Consider the following 24,205-nt stretch of genomic DNA (forward strand, 5'->3'; position numbering starts at 1 on the left):
CCTGGGTTCGATCCTCAGCACCACATAAAAACAAATAAATAAATAAATGAAATAAAGTTATTGTGTACAACTACAAAAACAAAATAAATATTAAAAAAACACAAATGGGAGTAAGATTGAAAAAAATAAATTGAATAAACACAGAATTAGCAAACTGGAAGATGGTACTTCTAGTGGTATAAGTTCATAAAGCAACACACAGATAAAAACACACAAAAGAACAATTAAGAGGCAGAGAGGATGGGCCTGTGTTTAATAAGAGCTTCCAGAAGAAGAGAATTTAAAGAGAACCATGGAGAGCAATACTTGCCTTCTTCAGATCTATCATGTCAGTATGATCTGCTATACTGCCACTGCATTTAAAATCGTGACGGCCTCTCACCTCCGCTTTTCTTCCCCTTACCTGATCTTATTTTTCTCCATAGTACTTACCAACTTCTAATATACTATATAAATTATATATATTTTCTCTCTACCCAGTTTAGAATATGAGATCTGTGAAGCAAAAAACTCATCCATTTTCCTGATCCTTGAATCCACCTGGAGCATTAACAAGCAATTATTGACACTGCCTAAGTATTTGTTGAAGAAATTAATAATTAGTTAATGGTAGAGGATTATTCATAATTGAAGACAAGGTATGAGTTCTCAGCTTAAAGGTAAACAGCAAAGTTCTAAAAAATTATAATATATTATTGTAACAACTGGAGTAATTTAAGTACTGATTATGTATATCAATATTCAATTTTCCTAAATATGATACATCTATGAAAGAAAACATTATTGTTCTTAGGAGATGCATGCTGAAGCCCTTACAGAAGATTAGCCAAAGTGTGTGCAACTAACCTTCATGTCTAAGGGGAAAAATTTTACACAGATACACACTATGTATGTGCCTGTATACCTACAAATATAAAGCAAATCTAGAAACTTAACAATAAATCTAAATGAAGGGCATATAGGTGTTTACTTTCTAGATTATGAAATTTTCAATATGAAAAGTTGGAAAAAATAAAGGAAACGTAATAGAAAAGACCAAACCTCAGTATTTGACAGAATAAATAAAAATAAGGGAACTACTAGTGATGGTGAAGTCAATATACATAAAAAGTTAACTATAAAACTGGGAAAATGAATAAAATAACCCTTTCAGGACTTTAGAAATCAATCAGAGGGAAACAACAAATTGAGAAACTGTTGAAAGAAGCTTTGGAAGATCAGTGAGGCTTTGAGCACTCTTACCTAGAACTACTCTCATTCCCCACCCAGCTTTACAGCCACATACTGTGAATAGGGCAGGGAAGGAAGGCAGTGAAACCCAGCAGCTTTCCCAGAGTGGGTGGACCTTATTTGGAGAGGAAGGTGAGGAGCCCATGCCCAATTCTGATAACCTGAGGTTGTAGAACTATCTTGGGAGAAAGACTGGCAGACTGATTTTAAACATTAACAGGGAGAAAGCCTGGAAACCAGGACTAAATAAGAAATTCATATATCTCCATCTGAATGGGAGCCTGCATGAATATACAGGAAGAACTAAGAGGGCCCATGCCACATATTCTCAGGGCTAGAAGTAAGATTTACATATAAGCAGGAAGACCTTGAAGAGATCAGAGGAGAGAAAAAGTGAAGGAATACTAGAAAACAAAATTTTGAATGCATGCCCCAACAAATCCACATATATATAAGCAGAGGGAACACCAACTGGGTTCAAGGTTTTTGAAGGTGACCTCTAGCCAATCATTGATATGACTAAACTATTACAAATTAAAATAACTGAGCAAAGAAATCATCAGTCACAACCACAGAGAAATTTTGAAGATTAAGTCCAAGAAAATCACAGCACAATAACAGCACAACAACGAAACAGCAATATCAACTCTCAACAGGAAAAATTTAGAATCAAGAATTGCTACAACGTTACAAGGAATCTTCAACTTTCAACAAATTTATTAAGCATTAAAAGAAATAGGAAAGTATGACCCACACTCAAAAGAAGAAAAAAAAAGCTGTTAGGAGCTATGTGTGTGCTCAGATGTTGAATTTAATAAAGATTACCACTCACAGAACGACAAAGACTGCATGAATTCACGTAAAAGTGATCTAAAATAGTCAAACTCAGAGATGCAGAGTAACAGGGTGATTGACAGGGGCTAGAAGAAGACTAAAATGAGAAACTCCTGTTCAACAAGTATCAGGTTGTAGTTATTCAACATGAGTAAGTTCTAGAGGCCAGTATAATTTGTACCATAGTTAACTATACTGTACTGTGCACTTAAAAATTTTGTTCAGAGTATATTTTAACTTTCTTGTGTTCTTAACAAACTATACCAGCTATTATAAATGTTTTTAAAATTAGAAGGGAAAATGTTTAAGAAATTAAAGGAAAGCATGATGAAATGACTCAACAGAGAATATCAATTTCTCAAAATAGCACTGTAAAAAAAGAGCCAAATGAAAACTCTGAAGTCTAAAAGTATAATAGTTAAAATGAAAATTCCTTGACAAGCTAAATGAAACAATTGAGATAGCCAGAGAATCAGAAAACTTAAAGATAGATTAATAAAAATTATCAAATATGAAAAACAAGCTAATAAAGATTGATGATAAGCATATAGAGCGTCCAAGATCTGTGGCATAATATTAAACAAATCAGATATATGAGAGTCCCAGAAGAGCAGAAGGTGAAAAGAACCACCCCAAATAATCGATGAAATAATGGCCCAAACTCCTAATTTTGCAAAAAAAGAAGGCTTTTTTCAAGATGGTGTAATAGAGGTCACTTTCCTGGCTGCTCCATGGCATGAAACTAATAGACAGGCAGCTTCTCAGCAAGGTGAGTAAACAGGAAAAAAAAAAAAAGGGTGGGGTTGGGGGGGTCTTTACTGCAATTTAATACTGTACACTCAAGGAGATCAGGGACTCAGGAGGTTGGATATAATAAGGAAGAAATCCCAGCACCACAGCTGCCACGATGGCCAGAGGCACCACCCAGAGCAGTCTTCTGCAAGCACAGTGGAGGCATAAAGGAATTAAAGGAACCCATGTTTTTAGGAGGACTGAGGCATATCTGTGTATAGATAGAGATCAAAGACACTGTCCGACTAAACTGAAAGGCAGGCTGCATAATACCCTTGTGCCGCAGTCTGGCTGGGCACGATTTAGGAGCCACTTGTCAAAAGAAACAAACTTTATTTTTAGAACCACACACGCCAAACAAAACAGCTCCTCAGGAAAAACCCTCAGAGCCCAACTGCCACCACCGGCTTCCCCCAAGCCTCTCCCTCCCACAATCCTCCTGCTCTTGAGGCCGATTGGCTGGGTCGCGTGGGCGGAGCCAAAGAAGTCCCCCAATGAGCATCACCGCAGAGGAGCCAATCAGCTAGATGTTGCTGAGGCCACTGTGAGCCAATCACCAGCTGGCAGTCTGAAAGGGCGGGGAAACAGCCCAATGAGGATCACCGAAGAGGAGCCAATCAGCTAGATGTTCCTGGGGCCGCTGTGAGCCAATCATCAGCTGGCAGTCTGAAAGTTTGCTGGGGCCCCTTTGGCTGTGGCTCTCAACACCCTTGTATGGGGAAGAAACTATATTTTCCCCAGCGGCACGTAGAGGACAGAAGGAACTATTTTGTAGCCACAGTACAAGGGCTGGCAGCTGAGGGAGCCGGCTTCTGCCCAAACCATAGGCCTGGCAAGCCCACACTTCATGGTGTACAGTGTGCCTAGGTGACTAGGAGCAAAAAAGATACGAGAGGTTTACACAGGGGAATGTGGTGAAAACCCACCTGGGTCTCCCGCTGTCCCTCCAATCCAGCTGCTTACAGGACCAGTTAGGAGAGACATGCTTAGGAGAGACATGCCAGGCTGGGAATTCGAAAGGGCAGGGTTGGAAGAGATTGAGTTTGGAGACTGAACTTGAGATCAGGAAACATATGGTCCACAAGTGACCTAGTGGACTAAAAACTGGCTTCTTCACTACAAGAGTGGAACCCAGGGGAGATCCCTGGAGTGCTATCTTCCAGCATGAACTAGCAATTGCTGGGCCCTGGAGGTGTGCTGATTTAAAATCTCCAGACTAACTGGTATTCAGCAAAGCCTGGAGCTTACCTAAGCTTAAATCCCACCTCCAGGAGTTCTGCCTATGGGATTAAATTTTTTATCCTATCAACCCTACCCAGAGGACACAGCAAACATCATAATCCAGACAACCTTACCTAACACTGCTGAGAAGGGAAGCTGAGAATCTTTTGAACTCCAATGGAAACAAATTTTTAACAATTCATCAACATCTTTGTTTTTATTTTGTGACCTTAATTGTTCATGGACTTTTATACATATTCATATTTGTTTCTTTCTCATTTCTAGCATTTTTGAAATGTTATTTTTCATGGATAAGTATTTTGAGGATAAGGATGTTTGATTAGTATATTTCAGTTTTGTTTTGTACTTTTTAAGTTTCTTAAAATTTATATATATATATATATATATATATATATATACACACACACACATGTGTAATATATATATAAAATATGTATAATTTTGTTTCCCTTGATTCTCTTTTCTTCTGTTAACAGCCAATCTCTATTGTTCACTTTTACTCTTCCTTTTTTACTTCTATATTCTTTCCTCCTACTTCATAATCATCACATCCTACATCACTTCTGTTCTATCCCTGTCCACCATTTGAAATCGTAAACCCCTCTGCAAATTTACTGTTTTTATTGTAGGCAGTAACTGATCATATCAATTCTGTTTATTATGACAACATTGTAGATATCATAGCAGCAACTATTTGGTTAAATGCTGTTTGCAGTGGTTGTGGTTATTATTTGTCTCCCCCTAAATGGTGAGGTACTATAAACTTTCAGGGACACATCAAGACTACTGGGTAAAAACTCTCCTGCCTCAGTTCCAGATTGTTACATGGATCAACACACAAACAACATGAAAAAGCAAGGGAACAAATTGTCCCAAACAAACCAAGATACTTTAATAATGGAATCTAACGACACCATAGTGGAAGAAATGAGAGAGAAGGAATTTAGAATGTACATAGTTAAAGTAATCTGTAAGATAAAGGACGATATAAGGAGTAGAATTATGAGAAAATACAGAAAGTGAAATATCACTTCAAAAAGAGATAAATTCTGAAAAAAAATCAAGTAGAAATCCCCAAAATGAAGGAATCAATATGACAAATTAAAAATTCAATGGAAAACATGATCAGCAGACTAGACCACTTGGAAGACAGTTTCAGGCAATGAAGACAAAATATATAATCTTGAAAATGAAGTTGACCATGGAGAAATTATGTTAAGCGACCATGAAGAGGATGACTTCCAAGAAATATAGGCTAACCTGAAAGGACCAAATTTAAGATTTATTTGGGTTGATGAAGGCTTGGAGAAACAAACTAAAAGAATGCACAATCTTTTCAATGAAATAATATCTGAAAATTTCCCAAACCTAAATAAAATGAAAATCAGATATAGGAAGCTTATAGGACCTCAAATATACAAAATTACAACAGACACACCAAGACACATTATTATGAAACTGCCTAACATACAGAACAACAATACAATTTTAAAGGCTACCAGAGAAAAACGACAGGTCACATTTAGAGAGAAACCAATATGGATCTCAACTGATTTCTTAACCTAGACCCTCAAAGGTAGGAATAATATATACCAAGCTCTGAAAGAAAATGGATGCCAGTCAAGAATACTATAACCAGCAAAATCAGGCTTCAGAATTGATGATGAAATAAAAACCTTCCATGATAAACAAAAGTTAAAAGAATTCACAACCAGGAAGCCTGAACTAGAAAACATACTCAATAAAATACTTCATAAAGAAGAACTGAAAAATAAAAGGGAGAACCAGCAAAGGGAAGAACTATACTAGAGGAGTCAATCAAAGGAGAATTAATTCAAATTAAAATCCAGAAATAAATCAAAATGACAGGGAATAAAAATAATCTCTCAATAACATTGTATGTAAATTGCCTAAACTCATCAATCAAAAGATAGACTGACAGATTGACATAAAAAATAAGACCCAACAATATGCTGTCTTTAAGAGACTCACTTCATAGACAAAGATATCCACAGACTGAAGGTAAACGAATGAGAAAAAAACATATAATTCACATGGATTTTATAAATAAGCAGTTATTTCTGTCCTCATATCAGAGAAAATGGAGTTCAAGCCAAAGTTAATTAGAAAGAATAAAAGAAGGCCTTTTCATACTACTTAAGGGAACTGTACATCAACAAGACATAACAATTTTAAAAATGCTCCAAACAATTGAGCATCTACACATATCAAACAAACCCTTCTCAAGTTCAAGAATCAAATAGACCACAACACAATAATACTGGATGACTTTAACACATCTCTCTTAGTACTGGATAGATCCTCCAAACAAAAACTAAATTCAGCCACGCGACCAGCACGCTAGCTTCATACTAGAGGTTCGAAACATAGAAATTAACTAGTGAGTTCAAATTAAAGACACATAACTCTCAATTTACCTTTTTCTTGCCCAGCTCAGAGAAGGCTTCTCCCAGCTCTTGCCTCTAGCCACCTGATGCAGTAGCGAGTTTTACACAAGAGGCCAGCAATAGACAGAGAAGCACGCCAGGGAGTGAGCTTTTATTGGGGAACAAAAAATTCAGGGGAAAATTCTATCCAATGAAGGTTGAGGGGGGGGCAGCATTCCAAGGTCAGGGTCAGTGATTGGTTTTCAGGTCAGTGGTCAGTCACACCCCCACACGGACAAGCCCTCGCACCTGGGGAAGGGTGGGGAATGCTCTGACTCAGTGTCTAAGCACCTCACACCCAGCCAGGGAGGTAGCTCAAATCACATGCAAGAACGGCTTCCCACACTAAATAAATAAGCTGTAGAACTAAAAAATATAAGTAATAATTTAGACTTAACATGTATAGAATAGTTCATCTCTCAAAGACTTAATACACTTTCTTCTCAGCAGAACATGGATCCTTCTGTAAAACAGACCATATCTTAGGCCACAAACTAATTCTTAGCAACAGATACAGAAAGAAAAAATAATAAGAAGAAATAAAGAAACAGAGACAATGCCTTGCATTCTATCAGATCATAAGGAAAGCAATTACAAATCAACAATAAAATAAAAAATAAAAGCCAGTTTAATACCTGGAGACTAAACAATACACTACTGAATGACCAGTGGATAGCAGAAGAAATCAGGGATTAAATAAAAAAAGTTATAGGTAAATGAGAATAGTTATACAACATATCAAAATTGCTGAGATACTATGAAGGCAGTTCTACAAGGAAAGCTCATTGCATTGAGCACATTCATTAAAAGGATGGAAAGCTACCAAATAAATAACATTACATCTCAAAGCCCTAGAAAAAGAAGAACCAACCAACACCATAAGACAAGAAATAATCAAGATTAGAGCTGAAATCAATGAAATTGGAACAAACAAAAGTCCCCAAAATTGATGAAATAAAAAATTGGTTCTTTGAAAAATAACAAACAGAGAGAAAATTCAAATTACTAAAATCTGTGATGAAAAAGAAATCACAACATACAATAATCAGAAACTATTTTGAAAATTTATACTCTAACAAAATAGAAAACATTGAAGACATGGACAAATTTCTAGAGACATATGACCCACCCAAACTGAATCAGGAGGACATATAAAATTTAAACAATCAATTTCAAGCAATGAAATTGAAGATACCATCAAAAGCCTACCAACCAAGAAAAGCCTAGAACCTGACAGATTCTCATGTGAGTTCTACCTGATCTTCAAAGAAGAACATCAATCCTCAAATTATTCCATGAAATAAAAAAAAAAAACCCTTCCAAACTCATTCTATGAAGCTTGTATCTCCCTAATACCAAAACCAGACAAAGACACACCAAGGGAAGAACACTTCATAACAATATCCCTTATGTACACAGATACAAAAATTTTTAATAAAATACTGGCAAATCACATACAAGAACATATTAAAAAGATAATGCACCATAATCAAGTGGGGTTCCCAGGGATGTAAAGTTGGTTCAACATATGGAAATCAATAAATGTAATTTATCACATCAACAGACTTAAAAACAAGAATAACATGCTTATTGCAATAGATGCAGAAACAGCATTTGACAAAATATATCATCCATTCATGTTCAAAACACCAGAAAAACTAGGGATAGTAGGAACATACCTCAACACTGTAAAACCTATATATGTTAAACCCAAAGCCAACGTCATTCTAAATGGAGAAAAATTTATAGCATTCCTTCTAAAAACTAGAACAAGACAAGATGCCTCTTTCACTACTTCTATTCAACTTAGTCCTTAAAACTCTAGCCAGAGCAATTAGACAGAAAAAAAAAGAAATTAAAGGGATAAGAATAGGAAAAGAACTCAAACTATCCCTATTTGCCACAACATGATTCTTCATTTGGAAGACCAAAAAAAAAAAAAAAAAATTCTATACCAGGAAACTTCGAGAACTCATGAATTCAGCAAAGTAGCAGGATATAAAAGTATTGCATTCCTATACATCAATAATGAATCAACTGAAAGAGAAATTATGAAAACTATCCGATTCACAACAGTCTCAAAAAATATTTCAGAATCAATCTAACAAAAGAGGTTAAAGAACTCTATAATGAAAACGATAGAACATTAAAGAAATTGAAAAGAACTTAGAAAATGGAAAGATCTCCCATGTTCTTGATAGGCAGGATTAATATTGTCAAAATGAACATACTCCCAAAAGTGCTATACAGATTTAATACAATTAAAAATAAAATTCCAAGGATGTTCTCCATAAAAATAGAAAAAGCAGTCTTGAAATTCATTTGGAAAAATAAGAGGCCAAGAATAGCTAAAGCAATCCTTAGTTATAAAAGTGAAGCAGGAGGCATCACAATACCAGATCTTAAATTATACTACAGAGCCACAGTAAGAAAAACAACATGGTACTGGCACCAAAACAGACATGAAGACCAATGGTACAGAACAGAAGATACAGAGGCAAACCCACATAAATACAGTTATCGAATACTAGAGAAAGACTCCATAAATATACATTGGAGAAAAGATAGCCTCTTCAACAAATGGTGCTGGGAAAACTGGAAATCCATATGCAGCAAACTGAAATCAAACCCTCCATCTCTCATGCTGCACAAAACTCAACTTAAAGTGGATCAAGAACTAGGCATTAGACCAGAGGCCTGCACTTACTAGAAGAAAAAGTAGGCCAAAAAATTTCCATCATGGGCTGGGGATGTGGCTCAAGCGGTAGTGTGCTCACCTGGCATGCGTGGGGCCTGGGTTCGATCCTCAGCACCATATACAAACAAAGATGTTGTGTCTGCCAAAAACTAAAATTCTCTCTCTCTCTAAAAAAAAAAAAGTTAAAAACAATTTTCCATCATATCAGCTTAGGAACTGAATTCCTAAGATTCCAAGGTTCAATAAATGGTATGGTATTGAACTAAAAAGCTTCTTAAACAATCAAGAATGTGAAGAGAGAGCCTACAGGATTGGAGAAAATCTTTCCCACCTGCACCTCAGATTGAGCATTAATCTCCAAGATATATAAAGAACTCAAAAAACATATCCCAAAATAACAAACCAACCAGTAAATGGGCAAAGGAACTGAACAGACATTTATTTCATAGAATAAGAAATATGATTGGTCAAGAGATATATGAAAAAATGTTTAACATTTCTAGCAATTAGAAAAATGCAAATTAAAACTACACTGAGATTCCATCTCACTCCAGTCAGAATGGCAATTATCAAGAATATAAGAAACAATAAATGTTTTCGAGGGTGTGGGGGAAAAGGTACACTTATACATTCCTGGTGGGACTGCAAATTGGTGCAACCATTTTGGAAAGCAGTGTACAGATTTGTAAGAAAACTTGGAATGAAACCACCATTTGACCCAGTTTTCCCACTCCTTGGCATAAACCCAAAGGACGTTAAATCAGTATACTATAGTGACATAGCCACATCAATGCTTATAGCAGCTCAATTCATAACTGCTAAGCCGTGGAACCAACTTAGGCACCTTTAAACAGATGAATGGATAAAGAAAATGTGGTATGTATACAAAATGGAATATTACTCAACTATAAAAATAAAATACGAAATTATGGCATTTGCCAATAAATGGACAGAACTAGAGATTATGATGCTAAGTGAAATAGGCCAGTCCCAAAAAACTAAAGGCCAAATGTTTCCTCTGATATGTGAATGCTAACATAAAGGACAGCGGAGGCAGGGGGTGGGTGGAGGGGACCAGAAGTACTTTGGATTACACAAAGGGGAATGAAGAATGAAGGGATGGGAGGGGAGATGGGAATGGGAAAGACAATAGAATGAGTCTGACATTACTTTCCTATCTGTATGTATGAATACACGACCAGTGTAATTCTACATCATGTAAAACCACAAGAATGGGAAGTTATACTCCATGTATGTATAATATATCAAAATACATTTTACTATCATGTATAACTAAAAAGAACAAATTAAAAAAATAATCTACAAACCCCAGAAACTCAACAAAGCCTAATAAGCAGGATAACTACAAATAAATGCAGACCTAGACTCACTGTTCAAACTCTTGAAAGCCAGAGAGAAAAATTCTAAAAGCAGTAGGAGAAAAACAATTTATCACATATAGGAAACAATGATCAATAGCCGACCTTTTGTTATAAACAGCAGTGGCCATAAAGCAGTGAAACTACGTGTTCAGAGTGCCAAACAAGAATTGTAAATCCGTTAAACACCGTCCTTCATAAATGCATTAGAAACACATTCAAAATAAAGATTAGGAGAATCTTTACTGGTGTACTTCTTGTACATGGAATATTGAAGTAGTACTGTAATGAGAGAAAATATCAGCCTTGGTAACTTAAATCCACAGGAAAAATGAAGAGCAGCAGAGGTGGTCATTGTGTGGGTAAATATAAAGAATTATAGGAGCTAGGGATGTGGCTCAAGTGGTAGTGCACTCGCCTGGCATGCGCAGGGTTCTATCCTCAGTACCACATAAAAATAAAATAAAGATGTTGTGTCCACCAAAAACTTAAAATATATATTAAAAAATTTTCTCTCTCTCTCTCTCTAAAAAAAAAAAAAAAGAAATAACTATAAATTATTTCTTCTTAAATTTTTTGGAAGACTTGTTTTAAAGAATAATTATAACATCATACAGTTTAACATATAAATGACAATATATAAATACAATATATATATATGTAAAATTTCTATAGGTTTCACATATATATCATATATATATATATTATATATATATATATATATATATATATATGATAACAGCACAAAGGAGGGAGAAGAAAATAAAACTAAACTGGGACAAAGTTGCTGTATTTTATCACACATTAGTCAACATTAATCTGAAGTAGGCTGTGAAAAGTTAAGATGCCTACCAGAATATCTATATAGCTACTACCTAAAAAAACAACTCAAAAATAGTAAACACTGGGGCTGGGGTTATGGCTCAGCGGTAGAGTGCTCGCCTCACATGTGCAAGGCCCTGGGTTCGATCCTTAGCACCACATAAAAATAAATTAAAAATAGTTATTGTGTACAACTACAAAAAAATATTTTAAAAAATTAGTAAACACTTTTTAATCTCATAAATATTTATTTAACACAATAGGCAATAAAGGAAAAATTAATAACAAAAGAAACACAAAAAGCCAACTGCAAAATGGCAGACACAAAGACAACTGTAATTATACTAAGTTTTAATGGATTAAAAACTCCAATGGAAAAAAACAAAGCTTGACTGACTGGATAAAAAAAGTAAGACCCCATAATATGCTATCTGCCAGACTCTAAATTGAAAAATGTAAATAGAATAAAAAAGACAGAAAATGATGCACATGCAAAGAGTGATCACAAGAAAAATGGAATAGCTGCAGTTATTACAGACAAAATGGACTAAGATAAAAAATTTTATTAGAGACAAAAAAGATAATTTATAATGAGAAAGAGCCAAAACATCAGAAAGATATAACAAATATCAAGGCATGTACACCTAAAAACAAACCTCCAAAATACACGAAACAAAGTCCAACAGAAATTAAAGGAAAAACAGGTAATTGAACAATTCTAGCCAGAGATTGTAACACCCCACTCTTAATAACCAATTGAATGAACAGGCAGAAAATCACAGCTATAGCAGACTCGAACAACACTGTCAATCAAATTGACCTGTCATCTTTGGACATTCTATTCAACAAAAACAGACTACACATTCTTTTCAGGTGCCTGTGAAACAAATTCCAGGATTGACCATGTGCTAGACCACAAAATAACAAAAATTTAAAAGGGCAGGAATCATTCAAAGCATATTCTCCAATAACAAAGAGATATAAAATAAACACCAGAAAGAAATTTGGAAAACCCCCAATTCTTGGAAATAAAATGGCATATTTCCAAACAACTTATAGGTCAAAAAAGAAATCACAAGGCAAATTAGAAAATATTTTGAACTAAATGAAAACAAATATAACATACCAAAATCCATGAAGTATTGTTAACAGTGCTGATGGAAATTGAGGGATTTAAATACTTACATCAGTAACCTAAACTTCTACTTTATAAATGAATAAGAATGATTTAAACTTAAAGCAAGCAGATGAAAAGAAATAAAAATCAGAGGGAAAAATCAATGAAATCAAAGTCCTTCTATGGGGGGAGGGGAGGCTTGAAAATACAGATAACACAGAATACCAAAATCAGGAGTGAAAAGAAGGGACATCATTACTGACTTTACTGAAATTAAAAGGACTATAAGAGAATGCATCTAACACTTTCATATCCCTCTGTACAAATCTGTAAAATGTCTAGAAAACTGATATTTAGGTGGACATCCATTTCTGCATGTGTTCTCCATTCAGAATTACAACCTCCAACCCCAGCACTTGTAAGTCAGGCAATTCTGCACTAATGTAAAATTTCTATAGGTTTCACATTTTTTGCTAGACACAAAGCTTATTATTTCAAATTTTCAAAAAGTAATATTTCAGATAAAAGAGACAAAGTCTCTGGATGTGACATAAAATAATATAAGTTATCAACTGAAAAAAAATCAGACTAATATTTTAAATAATGAAACCAGGACACAGATCTGTATTTTAAAGCAAAACCTCTTTTATCTAAATGAAAGCAAGAATCAAATTTTTGAGTAGACATTTCTAGGAAAAGTACGTCTAGACTAAGTCTATATCCTCACAACATGGACAATTTCAAAAATTACATTTGGCTGGTCATATATACAAATAATCCAAGTTTATATTTCTTCCTGAGTGAACTTGAAGCATGATGTTAATGTTAATATGAACTACAAAATAATTCATGACAATTCTACAGATTATATGCAATTTTATTTAAATAATTTAACACTGCAGAGTGAGCCAATTTATAAGTATAAAAATAGATAGTTTAGCAACCAAATATAAGCACCACACAGAAGCAGATTATAAACACACCATTGGCCTTTAGAAGATTAAGGCAACATAAATATCTCAAGTAATTTTATGAGAATACTTTACTCATATAATAGATGTTATTAAAACATCTCAATATAGCTAGAGCCCACAATTTTTTTCAGTACAAAGTCTTCTCTTGTTGATATATTAATGATTCTTCTTAAATAGAGCACAACAATTAGTCTAGATTAACAAATGGACTATCAAAGCCACTATCTTGTTGGCCTGATAGTGGAATAATTGATTTTCTTGCAGGCTGCCGACATACTGAAGATGGAACTGTACTGCTCAGCTTTTTGGAATCTGACTTGAATATATCAGCCTTATGATGCACTGGGTGTCCGGGAGTCACACTGGTCTTCCCCTGATGGGGATACAGGGTTTCTTTTGACAGGCCTGGAACATGATCACTCTGACATTTCATCGGTTGGCAAATCATATTATCTTTCTCTGTATCTGAAAAACAATTGGTTGCTGAAAACTGTCTGAACTTAGCAGAGTCACCTAGCATATCCACAGTTCTTTGTGTCCTATCATGTAAAAATGACACTTCACGACTGTTACAGGGTAAAGTTGCACTGTTGGAAAGGCAGCCTAATGAGTCACTGAGGTCTCCTCCGTCCTTTACTGGAGTTTCCTGAACACCCAAACCGTGACTGCTCTCAGATGTAGCATTTTCACTTTCTGTGAATGAATTGCATATATATGCTTTTAAACCAGGCCTCTCCTTAGGACCTCGAAAGATTGTATGTGTGGATCCTGATTCAGAAAGCCCAGGGGAACAACTAGGTGAGGGTTTATTTCCAAGGGTTTCCAGAAAAGGGTATACACCTGAATGCAGAAGTGACTGAGAGCCAGTGTCACTGGGCAGGTCTTTCTTCTTGTGCAAATCAAAGCCTTCTTCAACTTCATATGGAACAAATTCAGTAGAAACATTCTTTGGCAAAATGTCTAGGTGTCCGCAACTTCTATCCCCAAACTGAAAGTCTGAATGTGACCCCTTGAAACCCATATGCTGTATGTCTCCATGCTCTGAATCCTCTAACCGCCTCTGTAAATTACAAGCAGCCCTCCTCTTAGGAACTTGTTCACACATACTTCTGGGGATGCTTTTTACACAGTTTGATTTGGTTTCAAAATGTTGTATATTCTGATTCATATCATTTCTTTTTGATTTTTCAACTCCAATCAGCATCTCTGAAGTCACAGGTAGTGTTACTATGTGCAAGAGAACACAAAATTAGAGGAACATAAATTAGGAGAAAATTAACATTTAAAGATAAGAATAAATTATGTATTTATGTATTCTCAAAGAACGCCAATGTATTTTAATCACTCAAAAAAAAAATCAATGCTAGACACATAAAAATATTCCTTTACATATGTCTGATTTTGTTGCTAAAGTCTAATGTATTATTATTGCTATCCACCTGATCAATCATTTTCTGAAAGAGATGTTATAGCTCTCCAAAAGCCAACTGCAATATTCACAATTTTGCTGATTCTGAGGGTCAGTATGGAGTTTCTAATAAAGAAAATCTGTTGGAAGAACCCCACCCACCTAGCACCTATACCCACCTCCTACACACAACCTAACTTAAATACAGTTTCTGATTTAATTGGCTAGGATACTAAATCAGATCAAAGGCAAAACAGCCACACAGTATTGAATTAGAAGCATCATGTCTCAGAAATGGTATATCTTGGTCTAGAGTCCATGAAAAAGGGGACGTTCTACCAGGGATATTACCTGTACATTGCCCCCGCTCTAGAAAATGTCTTTCTTTATCGTATGCCACTGACTATTCCTAAAGTTCTCATCACCATTCCAAAATTTACACAAATAATCTTTGTGCTCCTACATGAGGGATGTCTCATGTATTCCTGAACAATCTCTAAGTTTTCTAGAAGTTCAAATACTCCATTTCCCCACAGATAATGCTACACATGTCCCAGTATGATTGGGAATTTACCATTTTTTTTCCCAGGTATTTCTATCAGCTCTTACTTTTTACACTCTAAAACTATTTATACACAAAAAGAAACAATTTATAGTTTCTTGGGAGACCATTCCATTATTATCATGAACTATATATCATCTATGTCCCTTTAAATGCTCTCATTTACCTAATATTATAGTTACTTTTATAATTCATCAATATTAGCACCACATTTGCTAAGTATATCACTCTCTACCCTGGTATTTGAATTTTAGATGTTCTTCTTGTTAAAATAGCAAATGTCCATAATTTAGAAAATTGCATTTGAAAGTTATGACCTTTTAATAGATGAGTCTAACCTATTCATATTTAGTGTGATTGTTGATATTTCAACTTTATCTTCTACATTTTTGTTGTTGTTGTTAACCATTCTCTATTTTTGATTTTGTTAGAAATTTTTCTTCTAAGGTTTTCTTTTTTCTACTAGTTAGAAAGTTATATATTCTCTTTCTTATTGGTTACCCTTAAGTTTTAGCACATATTCCTAAATCTATATTTTTCTTGTAATTATAAAGCTATCAATACCCACATCTTCTCCTTGAACATAATGAAAGTTTTAGCATATTTTAGTTTCCTCTATCATGTTCTCCAAGAAGACTATAATTTCTAACGTTCTTAGGTTCTGTTATTTATTCTATCAATTCCATTGCTTTATTATAAGTTCTAATGGTTTTGTTTTGATGTTAGTTTGGTGTCTTTTTTCACAGTGATAGCTTTCTGTAAATGCATGGTGATTCTTGGTTATAGGTAATTTTTTAGATGTCCTGAATACTGTTATCTGTTTATGCTGCCTGCCTTAAATGAACTGGGGAGGGGAAGGGAGAATGAGCAGCAGGACAGAAAGATCTAATAGTTCTGGGCTCCTAATTCTTCCTTCACATGTGGCCAGCCACCTGGAACACTTCCCTGCTCCCAGACTTTTTCTTCCTGTTGCTATTGCCCAGCCGAATCAAGAGTGGGAAGGGAATGAAGAAATAGAGTGACTTCACCTGGTTGCCACTGCTCTAGAACACCCAACAAATTATCCCACAGACATCCCGTATACTTTCATATGTGGCACAATTTTGATATTACTCCGACTCAAGGCTGTCATCTTCTGGAAGTTTTGAATTACAGTTTTCCATTTTCAATTGTATACAGTCTTCTTCCTTTCAGGCTTTCTTTTTTTCTTTTTTTTTAATACCGGGGATTGAACTGAGGAGTGCCTAACCACTAAGCCACATCCCCAGCACTTTTAAATATTTTATTTAGAGATGGGGTCTCACTGAGTTGTTTGGGCCCTTGCTGAGTTGCTAGGCTGGCTTTGAACTCATGATCCTCCCGAGCTGCTGTGATTATAGGCATGTGCCACTGCGTCTGGCTTCTTTCGGGATTTCTTATAGCTTCTGATTTACCCATTAACATCTTTTGGAACCCAGATGTGATTTCATATTTTTCTTATTCTTTATTTGTTGTTTAAAACTTTTCCTATCATTTTTAGGGATGAAAGCAATGACGGAAAGCTACAAAAACAGCGAGCTGGTAGGCACACTTAGTCTATCTACTTGAACCAGAAATTCTACGCTCTTTCTTGGTAAGTTTCTAGTTTAAGTAATTTCCCTGCAACTTTATAAACTCTATTCCTTACACTTTGCTCTTTTCCATACTGAGAATATTCAAAATCCAAAAAGAAGAGAGAGAAAAACCACTCAAGTGACTTCTTTAGACATACCTGCCTGTGCAGTTTTGCACTGGGATCTATTAGAAGTAGGAGTTTCTAGCAATTTTGCCATTGTAGCAAGTTTGCTAGCAGCATTCATAATCTTTTTCTCAGCCCTGTGGGGAATTCCAAAATACAAAATTAAAATAGTTGTGAACTTCCTGAGCCCCAGGATTTGTTTTCCTATTAACTCTGCCAACATTTAGGGTAGCACAGCCATAAGCCTCTCTTAATCCCTGACAGCTGATCATATTAAAAAAGCTAATTTTGTGGTTAAGGAAAATGTTTAGAAAATAACAATATGCTGTCCTGGTGCTCTTAGGACACACTGTTTGTACTGAACTTACCCTTCTTCTTTACCATTATCCTGCAAAATCTGTTGGAGGCAAATTAAGTAATATTTGCGCATCTTCCGGGCAGTTTCCTGACGTTCTCGCAACACCTCTGCCTTTACCATTTCTGCTGCTCTTTCCTTACTTTCCTGAATGTAACGAAGCATGTCACCTATAGGGGAGAGAACACCCACAGGAGGTATAAGAACTTTTTCAGAAACATGGGAGGCAGACGTCAGACTATTCTTCTGGGAGATAAGGTGACTGGAGCTATGGTTTAAACATTACGCCAGACCTGCCCTGAATCCAGCCAAAGACCACTCAGTGACCCCCAAGGAAGCCACAGGGGCAGCTGGATTGGTCAACTGAGCCCCACCTAAAATCCTGACCCTCTAGTATGTCATAAAGTAGTTGCTGTTAAGCCAAATAAATTTATACTTTCTGTAATCATTAAAATGAGGTATTTCAGATCACCATTTTGGTAGACTCAAGAGAATCGGTTGGTTCTTCTGGAATGAGGATAGCTATATATGCTAAGGAAATACAGAGTATTTCATCATATTCTAAATACTTGGGCAAAAAAATAAAATAGGAGGCAGAGAAACTTAAGCATTTAAAAGAAAAAGAAATGGAAAAGGTGAACAGAAAGGAAGAGAAAAACTGAAAAACAAAAGAAAAGGACACAGTGTGAGCTGTGAAGATTCATATTCTTCTCTTGGGCTAAGAAAATCTATGTTTCATTTACTTTCAGCAGCATTTATTGAGCATCTAACTAAATACATTACAATCTATGAAAGATTTATACAAAATGCTACTGTAGAGAGTGATGAGACAGTTATCTTCTGAAGTTTGCATAAAATCATTAATCCACAGTTTTTAAATTTTCTTTTCATCTTTAACTTTTTACAAAAATAAATTCAGAACTACATCTTACATCTAGAATTTCACCATCTTTATTATATTAGGGATACCAATTTATATAAGAATTGCCCTATTAATGTCCGTTAGCATCTGAAATTAATCCTATGTAATAATGCCACATCTACTTTTCATTATTTGAAATAGGAAAAATTAAAATGAAGTACATGCCAACATAAAACCTCCAATCATCCTTTCTAAAATGTAAGATAATTTGTATGTGTGTATTATGTCATAGTTACATTTTAGAAAGGATGATTGGAGGTTTTATGTTGGCATGTACTTCATTTAATTTTAGGAGGCAAATATACATTTTCCTATAAAAACACTGGCTATTATATTGAAACATACATCCATCCTCTGCAATTTTGTAATTAAAAAGCAGGAAGTATTTTATACTGTGAAAACATACCAGGGGAATGCTCTTCAGAGTGGCTGTCACTACCTGGTTCTGAGAAATTCTTGAGATCCAAGTTTACAAGTGTTAGATATGATAATGAGAAAAAACAGAACAGCTGCTAACTGGATTCATTTCCATAGTCCCTAAAAGTTTATGGTAGGAAGCAATAATTGCTAATATGTAATAATTACTAAATTTCATGTGGTAAGGTATTATATTTTTAGTTTAGTACTAATGTCTAGATAGCAACAATTTTAAAGAATCCAGGATAATCGACAATATAAAAATAACTCTACTTTCATGTCATTTCCAAAAGATATTTGGGCAAAATGATCCATTACTACAAAATTTTGAAATGGTATCAATGATCTTTTCTAAGATTGAAGAAAAAGCCAGTTTGAAAAATACCCTCAAAGTACTAATGCGCATAAATTCTGAGTTTACATTTCATAGCAATAAAAAATGTTCAAACCATCCTAAAAATCTTGGGAATCTCTTTAGGGACTTACGCTTAATCTTTTTTACAGCTTTAATATACTGCCCCCGAAGTTCTTCCAAGGCCTGCCTATTGCTTGGCAGACATGCATTTTCAATGGCCCCTTCTGACAGTGACCTAAAGACAATCCAAGATGGCAAAAGCAGAGATTATAATGAAAAAATTGACTTTTAAAATATACATATATGTATTAATATGTTCTAAATAAAAATATAGTCTAATAAAATAAACTGAGAATTTCATACACTTGAAACATGGTGGTATAATGCCTAGAATCTCAGTAGCGCCAGAGGTTGAGGCAGGAGGATTGTGAGTTCAACGCCAGACTCAGTAACTTAGTGAGGCCCTAAGCAACTTAGTGAGACCCTGTCTTTAAGTAAAATTGAAAAAAAAAAAATAGGGCTGGAGATGTTGGGGATGTGGTTAAGTGTCCCTGAGTTCAATCCCCAATACCAAAAAAAAAAAAAAAAAAATTCCACTAAAGCAAGATTAAAATGGAGACAACTTATATTATGGTTGCTTAAATAAATAATGGTAAATCCACATGATGAAAATATATGAAAGCTATTAAAAAGCACATTGTAGGAACATATCTAATAACTCGGGGGAATGTTTTTCTCATAAGACTAAGTTAACAAAGGGTTACAATCACTCCAATTTTTAAGAAGCACATTGTGCATAGGGTGTGTGTAAAAGAAGCTGAAATGATATAAAACAGGGTTAGCAGAGGGTATCTTCTGGGGTTAGGGTTTGGGAAATTTTCCCTTTTTTTTATACTTCTTTATAGGAATAGAACAATATCAGAGATATTTCTAAAAATTAGACTTAGAAATAAAACAGTCTTTTAAGATAGTAAAAGTCTACCTTGGTGGTGTTCTACAAAGTGTTTGCAGTTCTTCCAATTTATTCTTCATGTCATTGTTTTCTTCTATCAATTCTTCAACAACTTTATTATTCTCTTCTATAAAAAAAAGTTTATATTAGGTTAGGTCTTTTCCAGTCTTCCTTTCCACACGTTCCCAACAAAAAAGTCTCTATTTTGCATCATTTCCAATTGCTCTCCTGGGTCTTTCATTCCCTTATAAGCCTAGTCTGAACAATTCCTTGTTACATTTTCTCTTTACTTAATGTCTGTAACCCATCTTCATCTTGCTTTGAGCTACACACTGTCCTGGAGTGTATAAAACACATGCATAAGTTTTGTTTTCCAGCCAGACTGAAGATCTGTAGATACCTATTAGGTTTAATTACATGTTTCCTTAAATCTAGTATATGGTCCATGCTCCTATAGATGATCATTGAAAAAGCACCTCAATACAAAATATAGAGAAAATTAATCTTAAGTAGCTGTCATTTTCAGAAATAATGTAAGATTTTTATTCTTTGACTTTTAAAAAGAATATGAGAAAACTGGAGTCCATATAGTATAAAAGAAAAAAAAAGCATGAATTTTAGAGTCAGAGAGACAAACTTTTGACACTACCCCAGTTTATTACCTACTAGATGAATCTAGACATATTAATCTGTCTGAATCTAAGTTTTTTTCACATGTAAAATGAAGACAGTTTTACATGCCTTACAGATTATGACAGAAATAAAAAAAAAAAACCCAATGCCTTAAACAAGGCCTGGCAATACCAAGGTTCAGTAAAATGTGAACATGGTACTTCACATTTCCTGCTATGCCAGCCCCTCAACACACCTCATGAGCTAGGGAATGCAATTATCCTATAACCCCTGGTGGTTGATATAACATATATTTTTAAACCACTTTTTAACAAATGCTACCAAGAAAATGAAAAAAAAAAGAATTAAGAAACAAAAAAGAAGGAGGCACAATAGCAAAGATATTATCACCTAATAGATATATATTGAGGAAAAAAATTCAAATAAAACTATTAAATGACTTAAAATTCTGGCCCTGACCTTTTTATCAGTCCACTGTTTTAAAGAAAGTAGCAACTTTCTTGGATCATTTCTAAGTCTTGGAATTATGGAAGATAGGATAGCAGCTTTAAAAATCGCTATGCAAAACAACTATGACCATAATCTACAGTGTTAAATATTACTTGTAAATAATAATCATATTCAGTGGTCATTCTATTATGTAAAAATATTTTGATTTTCATTAAATTTTGCAAGAGCTATATTTTATCTATATCTTATAGTTGAGCTGGACAAATATATCTCATTTACTCTACTGGTCTCTATTAAGGAGTAAAGTTAATCAAAAGGAAAGTGTAGCTGTTAAAGCTTTTTATCTCAAAATTTGTAAGACCCTTTCCGGCCTTATAGTACTTACTAGCTATCTCTAACAGACTTGGTTAGCAGTAGGTGGTGGCAGGTGGCTTCATTAGTCAGCAATATTTACCCAAGTATGTGCTACACTGCTGGAAATACTATGCCAAGTGCTGGTAGATGGCGTACATCATGTCCACAAGGATGAATAAGACAAGACACATATTCCTTACCCTCAGGGAAGAGTCTGACTAGGTAACTGAATGATTATAGATAGTAACTTGGCATAGTACTTCCAGGACTTGATTCTTGTTGCTCAAAAGTCTAAACCTCCAAGGAGTACAGACAATAAATAATTTCAAAGATGCTGAATGTTATAAAAAGCACAGGAGCTTCAAAGAGTATGTAGTAGGAGGACCTAACCAGGTATGTGGCAGTCAGGAAAACCGCCCTGAAGAAGTAATGTATAAGGAGAAAAATGGGTGGGAGTTAGCCAGGCAATGATACCAGGAAGTTTGGATAGAGGAAGAAGACAAGAGGCTCATCGATGAGACACTGAAATCCATACTATGCCTGAGAATAAGAGGACCGTGGAGACAAGGCTGAGGGCTGGCAGGGCTAAATCATGAAGACCTTTTTAAACCAGGCTAAATTAAGTGCTTGTATTTCATACTAAAGGCCTGAATAAGCCACTGAAGAGCTCTTAACAAAAGAGTGTCATGAACCAATTCCTTTTGTAAAAGGTTGTTATTGCTGCCCTACGGGAATGGATTGGTGCAAAAACTGGAAGATAGTTATAGGTGATTTCCATTGTCCAGACAAAAGAGAGAAAATAAATGATCTAATTTGCCAAGTCTTTTTGGACAACACAATTATCTGAGACCCTGGTATTAGGTTTTTGACTCATTCGAACAGTTGTTGTATGGTAGATGGCGTACATCGTGTCCACAAGGATGAATAAGACAAGAGACATAGCCCTTACCCTCAGGGAGGAGTCTGACTAGGTAACCGAATGATTATAGATAGTAACCAAATGATTAAAATACAGAATGGTAATGGAAACAGTGGAGGAAGAGCCAAGTGCTACAGGGCTGCCCAAGAGTGGCTGACTTAACCCGATGGAAAAATCAAGGAGGGCTTTGCAAATGAGGCATCTACTGAGTTGAATTCTAAAGCATGAGGCAGACCAAAAGGGAAATAGTATGGTAAATATAAGACAGAGACAACATCATATGCAAGATCTAGCAGAAAGAGAAAATACAATCAGTTCAGAAATCAGAAACATTTCGAATGCAGAGTTCAGAGCACGGGTTATAGGTGAATAAGAGGGTGCAGGGGTTTAGGCCCAACAGCTTCCTTTTTTTCAGAAGAGCAGTGGGAAATGGCCTAAGCTATCCCTTTCATATCCTGATAGCACTGTGAGGCATGGGATGGATGGAGGCTAGCAGACCCCAGGCCTTTGCTATGCCTTCCCCGCTCCTAGAACACTGCTCTCAGTGGCAAACACCTCCATTTTCTAAGGCTTAGTGAAGGCTTCCAGTGCCTAGAATACTGCTTGACACACATTGAGCTCTCAATGTCTGTTCAGTCAAGAAAGGAAGAAAGGAATAGGAAGCTTTTAATCAAAGCTGAAATTTTCCTCCTTCAAGTTTATTAATAATTTGATTAGTAAAAATGAGGTCCAAATTGGTTTATATTAATCCCCAAAGAGAACCAGCACATACATTCATAAAAGCGTAACATCTGAACATTTCGACAAAGATCAAAGAGTTTTTATACTCGTGGAAGTGCAACTTTGGGTGCTAACCTCCAATTTTTTCCACTACAGCTTTGTGCTTTCTTTCTAAATGCTGAAGATGCCTACAGCATTTCTCCAGTTTTCTTTTCAGATCTTGACCTTCCTGCTTTGCCTTTTCAAGTTCTTGGAAGCAGTGTCCACAGCATAAATCTTTAATTTCAAGTGTCTTTTTCTTATCTGCAAAAATTAAATGACAGAAAACTTTTATGTAAGTTAACTAAGGACTCTACACACACGCGCGTGCGCACACATACATACACACACACCCACAGAAAGTAAACTAGATGACATGACTCCTGTTGAAAGGCTATAGTATAATGAAAGAGCATGATGCTTAAGAAAGAGAAACTGGATTTAAGTCCTGTTCCACTACTTACTAGCTGTATGACTCAGAAAGCATATTACTTAAGTTCTCTGAGGCTTAGTTTTTTATTATGTAAAATTGTAATACCATCTACTTTAAAAACTTCTATGAAACCTAAGGCTCAGATCATGGTCTTGAATACCACAACACTAAAAGGAACCAGGGATCTTCAAGAAATTGCTGACTCCAGTACTGGGAGAGGGTATATACTAAACGAAATTGAAATATCTTGCCATGAAGAAAGTAAGATTGTACTAAAAAAAAAATGTAGACATGTTGCAAGGATACAGGAGCCAGTTTGAAAGTGCTTCACTAGCTGAATCTGGGACAACTTGAGCACTAAATTAAATATACTAACGAATTATAAAGCATGGGAAAAAACAGGAATTTGTGAATCAGATCAATAATCCTCTGAG

At 35.3% G+C, this 24,205-nt stretch overlaps 1 protein-coding gene across 1 annotated transcript in view; it reads right to left on the reverse strand.

The window, feature by feature from the left end:
* Window positions 1-13,479: 13,479 nt before the first annotated feature.
* Window positions 13,480-24,205, reverse strand: part of Cep152 (centrosomal protein 152) — a 78,487-nt gene continuing 67,761 nt past the window's right edge. The window contains exons 22-27 of the mRNA XM_026391992.2: window positions 23,435-23,602; window positions 20,254-20,350; window positions 19,403-19,506; window positions 17,591-17,747; window positions 17,256-17,359; window positions 13,480-14,762 (exon numbers count right to left, since the gene is read on the reverse strand). Coding sequence (XP_026247777.2) covers window positions 13,723-14,762; window positions 17,256-17,359; window positions 17,591-17,747; window positions 19,403-19,506; window positions 20,254-20,350; window positions 23,435-23,602 — 1,670 coding nt within the window. The 3' untranslated portion in view covers window positions 13,480-13,722. The remainder of the gene's footprint in view (window positions 14,763-17,255; window positions 17,360-17,590; window positions 17,748-19,402; window positions 19,507-20,253; window positions 20,351-23,434; window positions 23,603-24,205) is intronic.

This window comes from Urocitellus parryii, chromosome 6 (assembly GCF_045843805.1).
Source record: "Urocitellus parryii isolate mUroPar1 chromosome 6, mUroPar1.hap1, whole genome shotgun sequence".
NCBI lineage: Eukaryota > Metazoa > Chordata > Mammalia > Rodentia > Sciuridae > Urocitellus > Urocitellus parryii.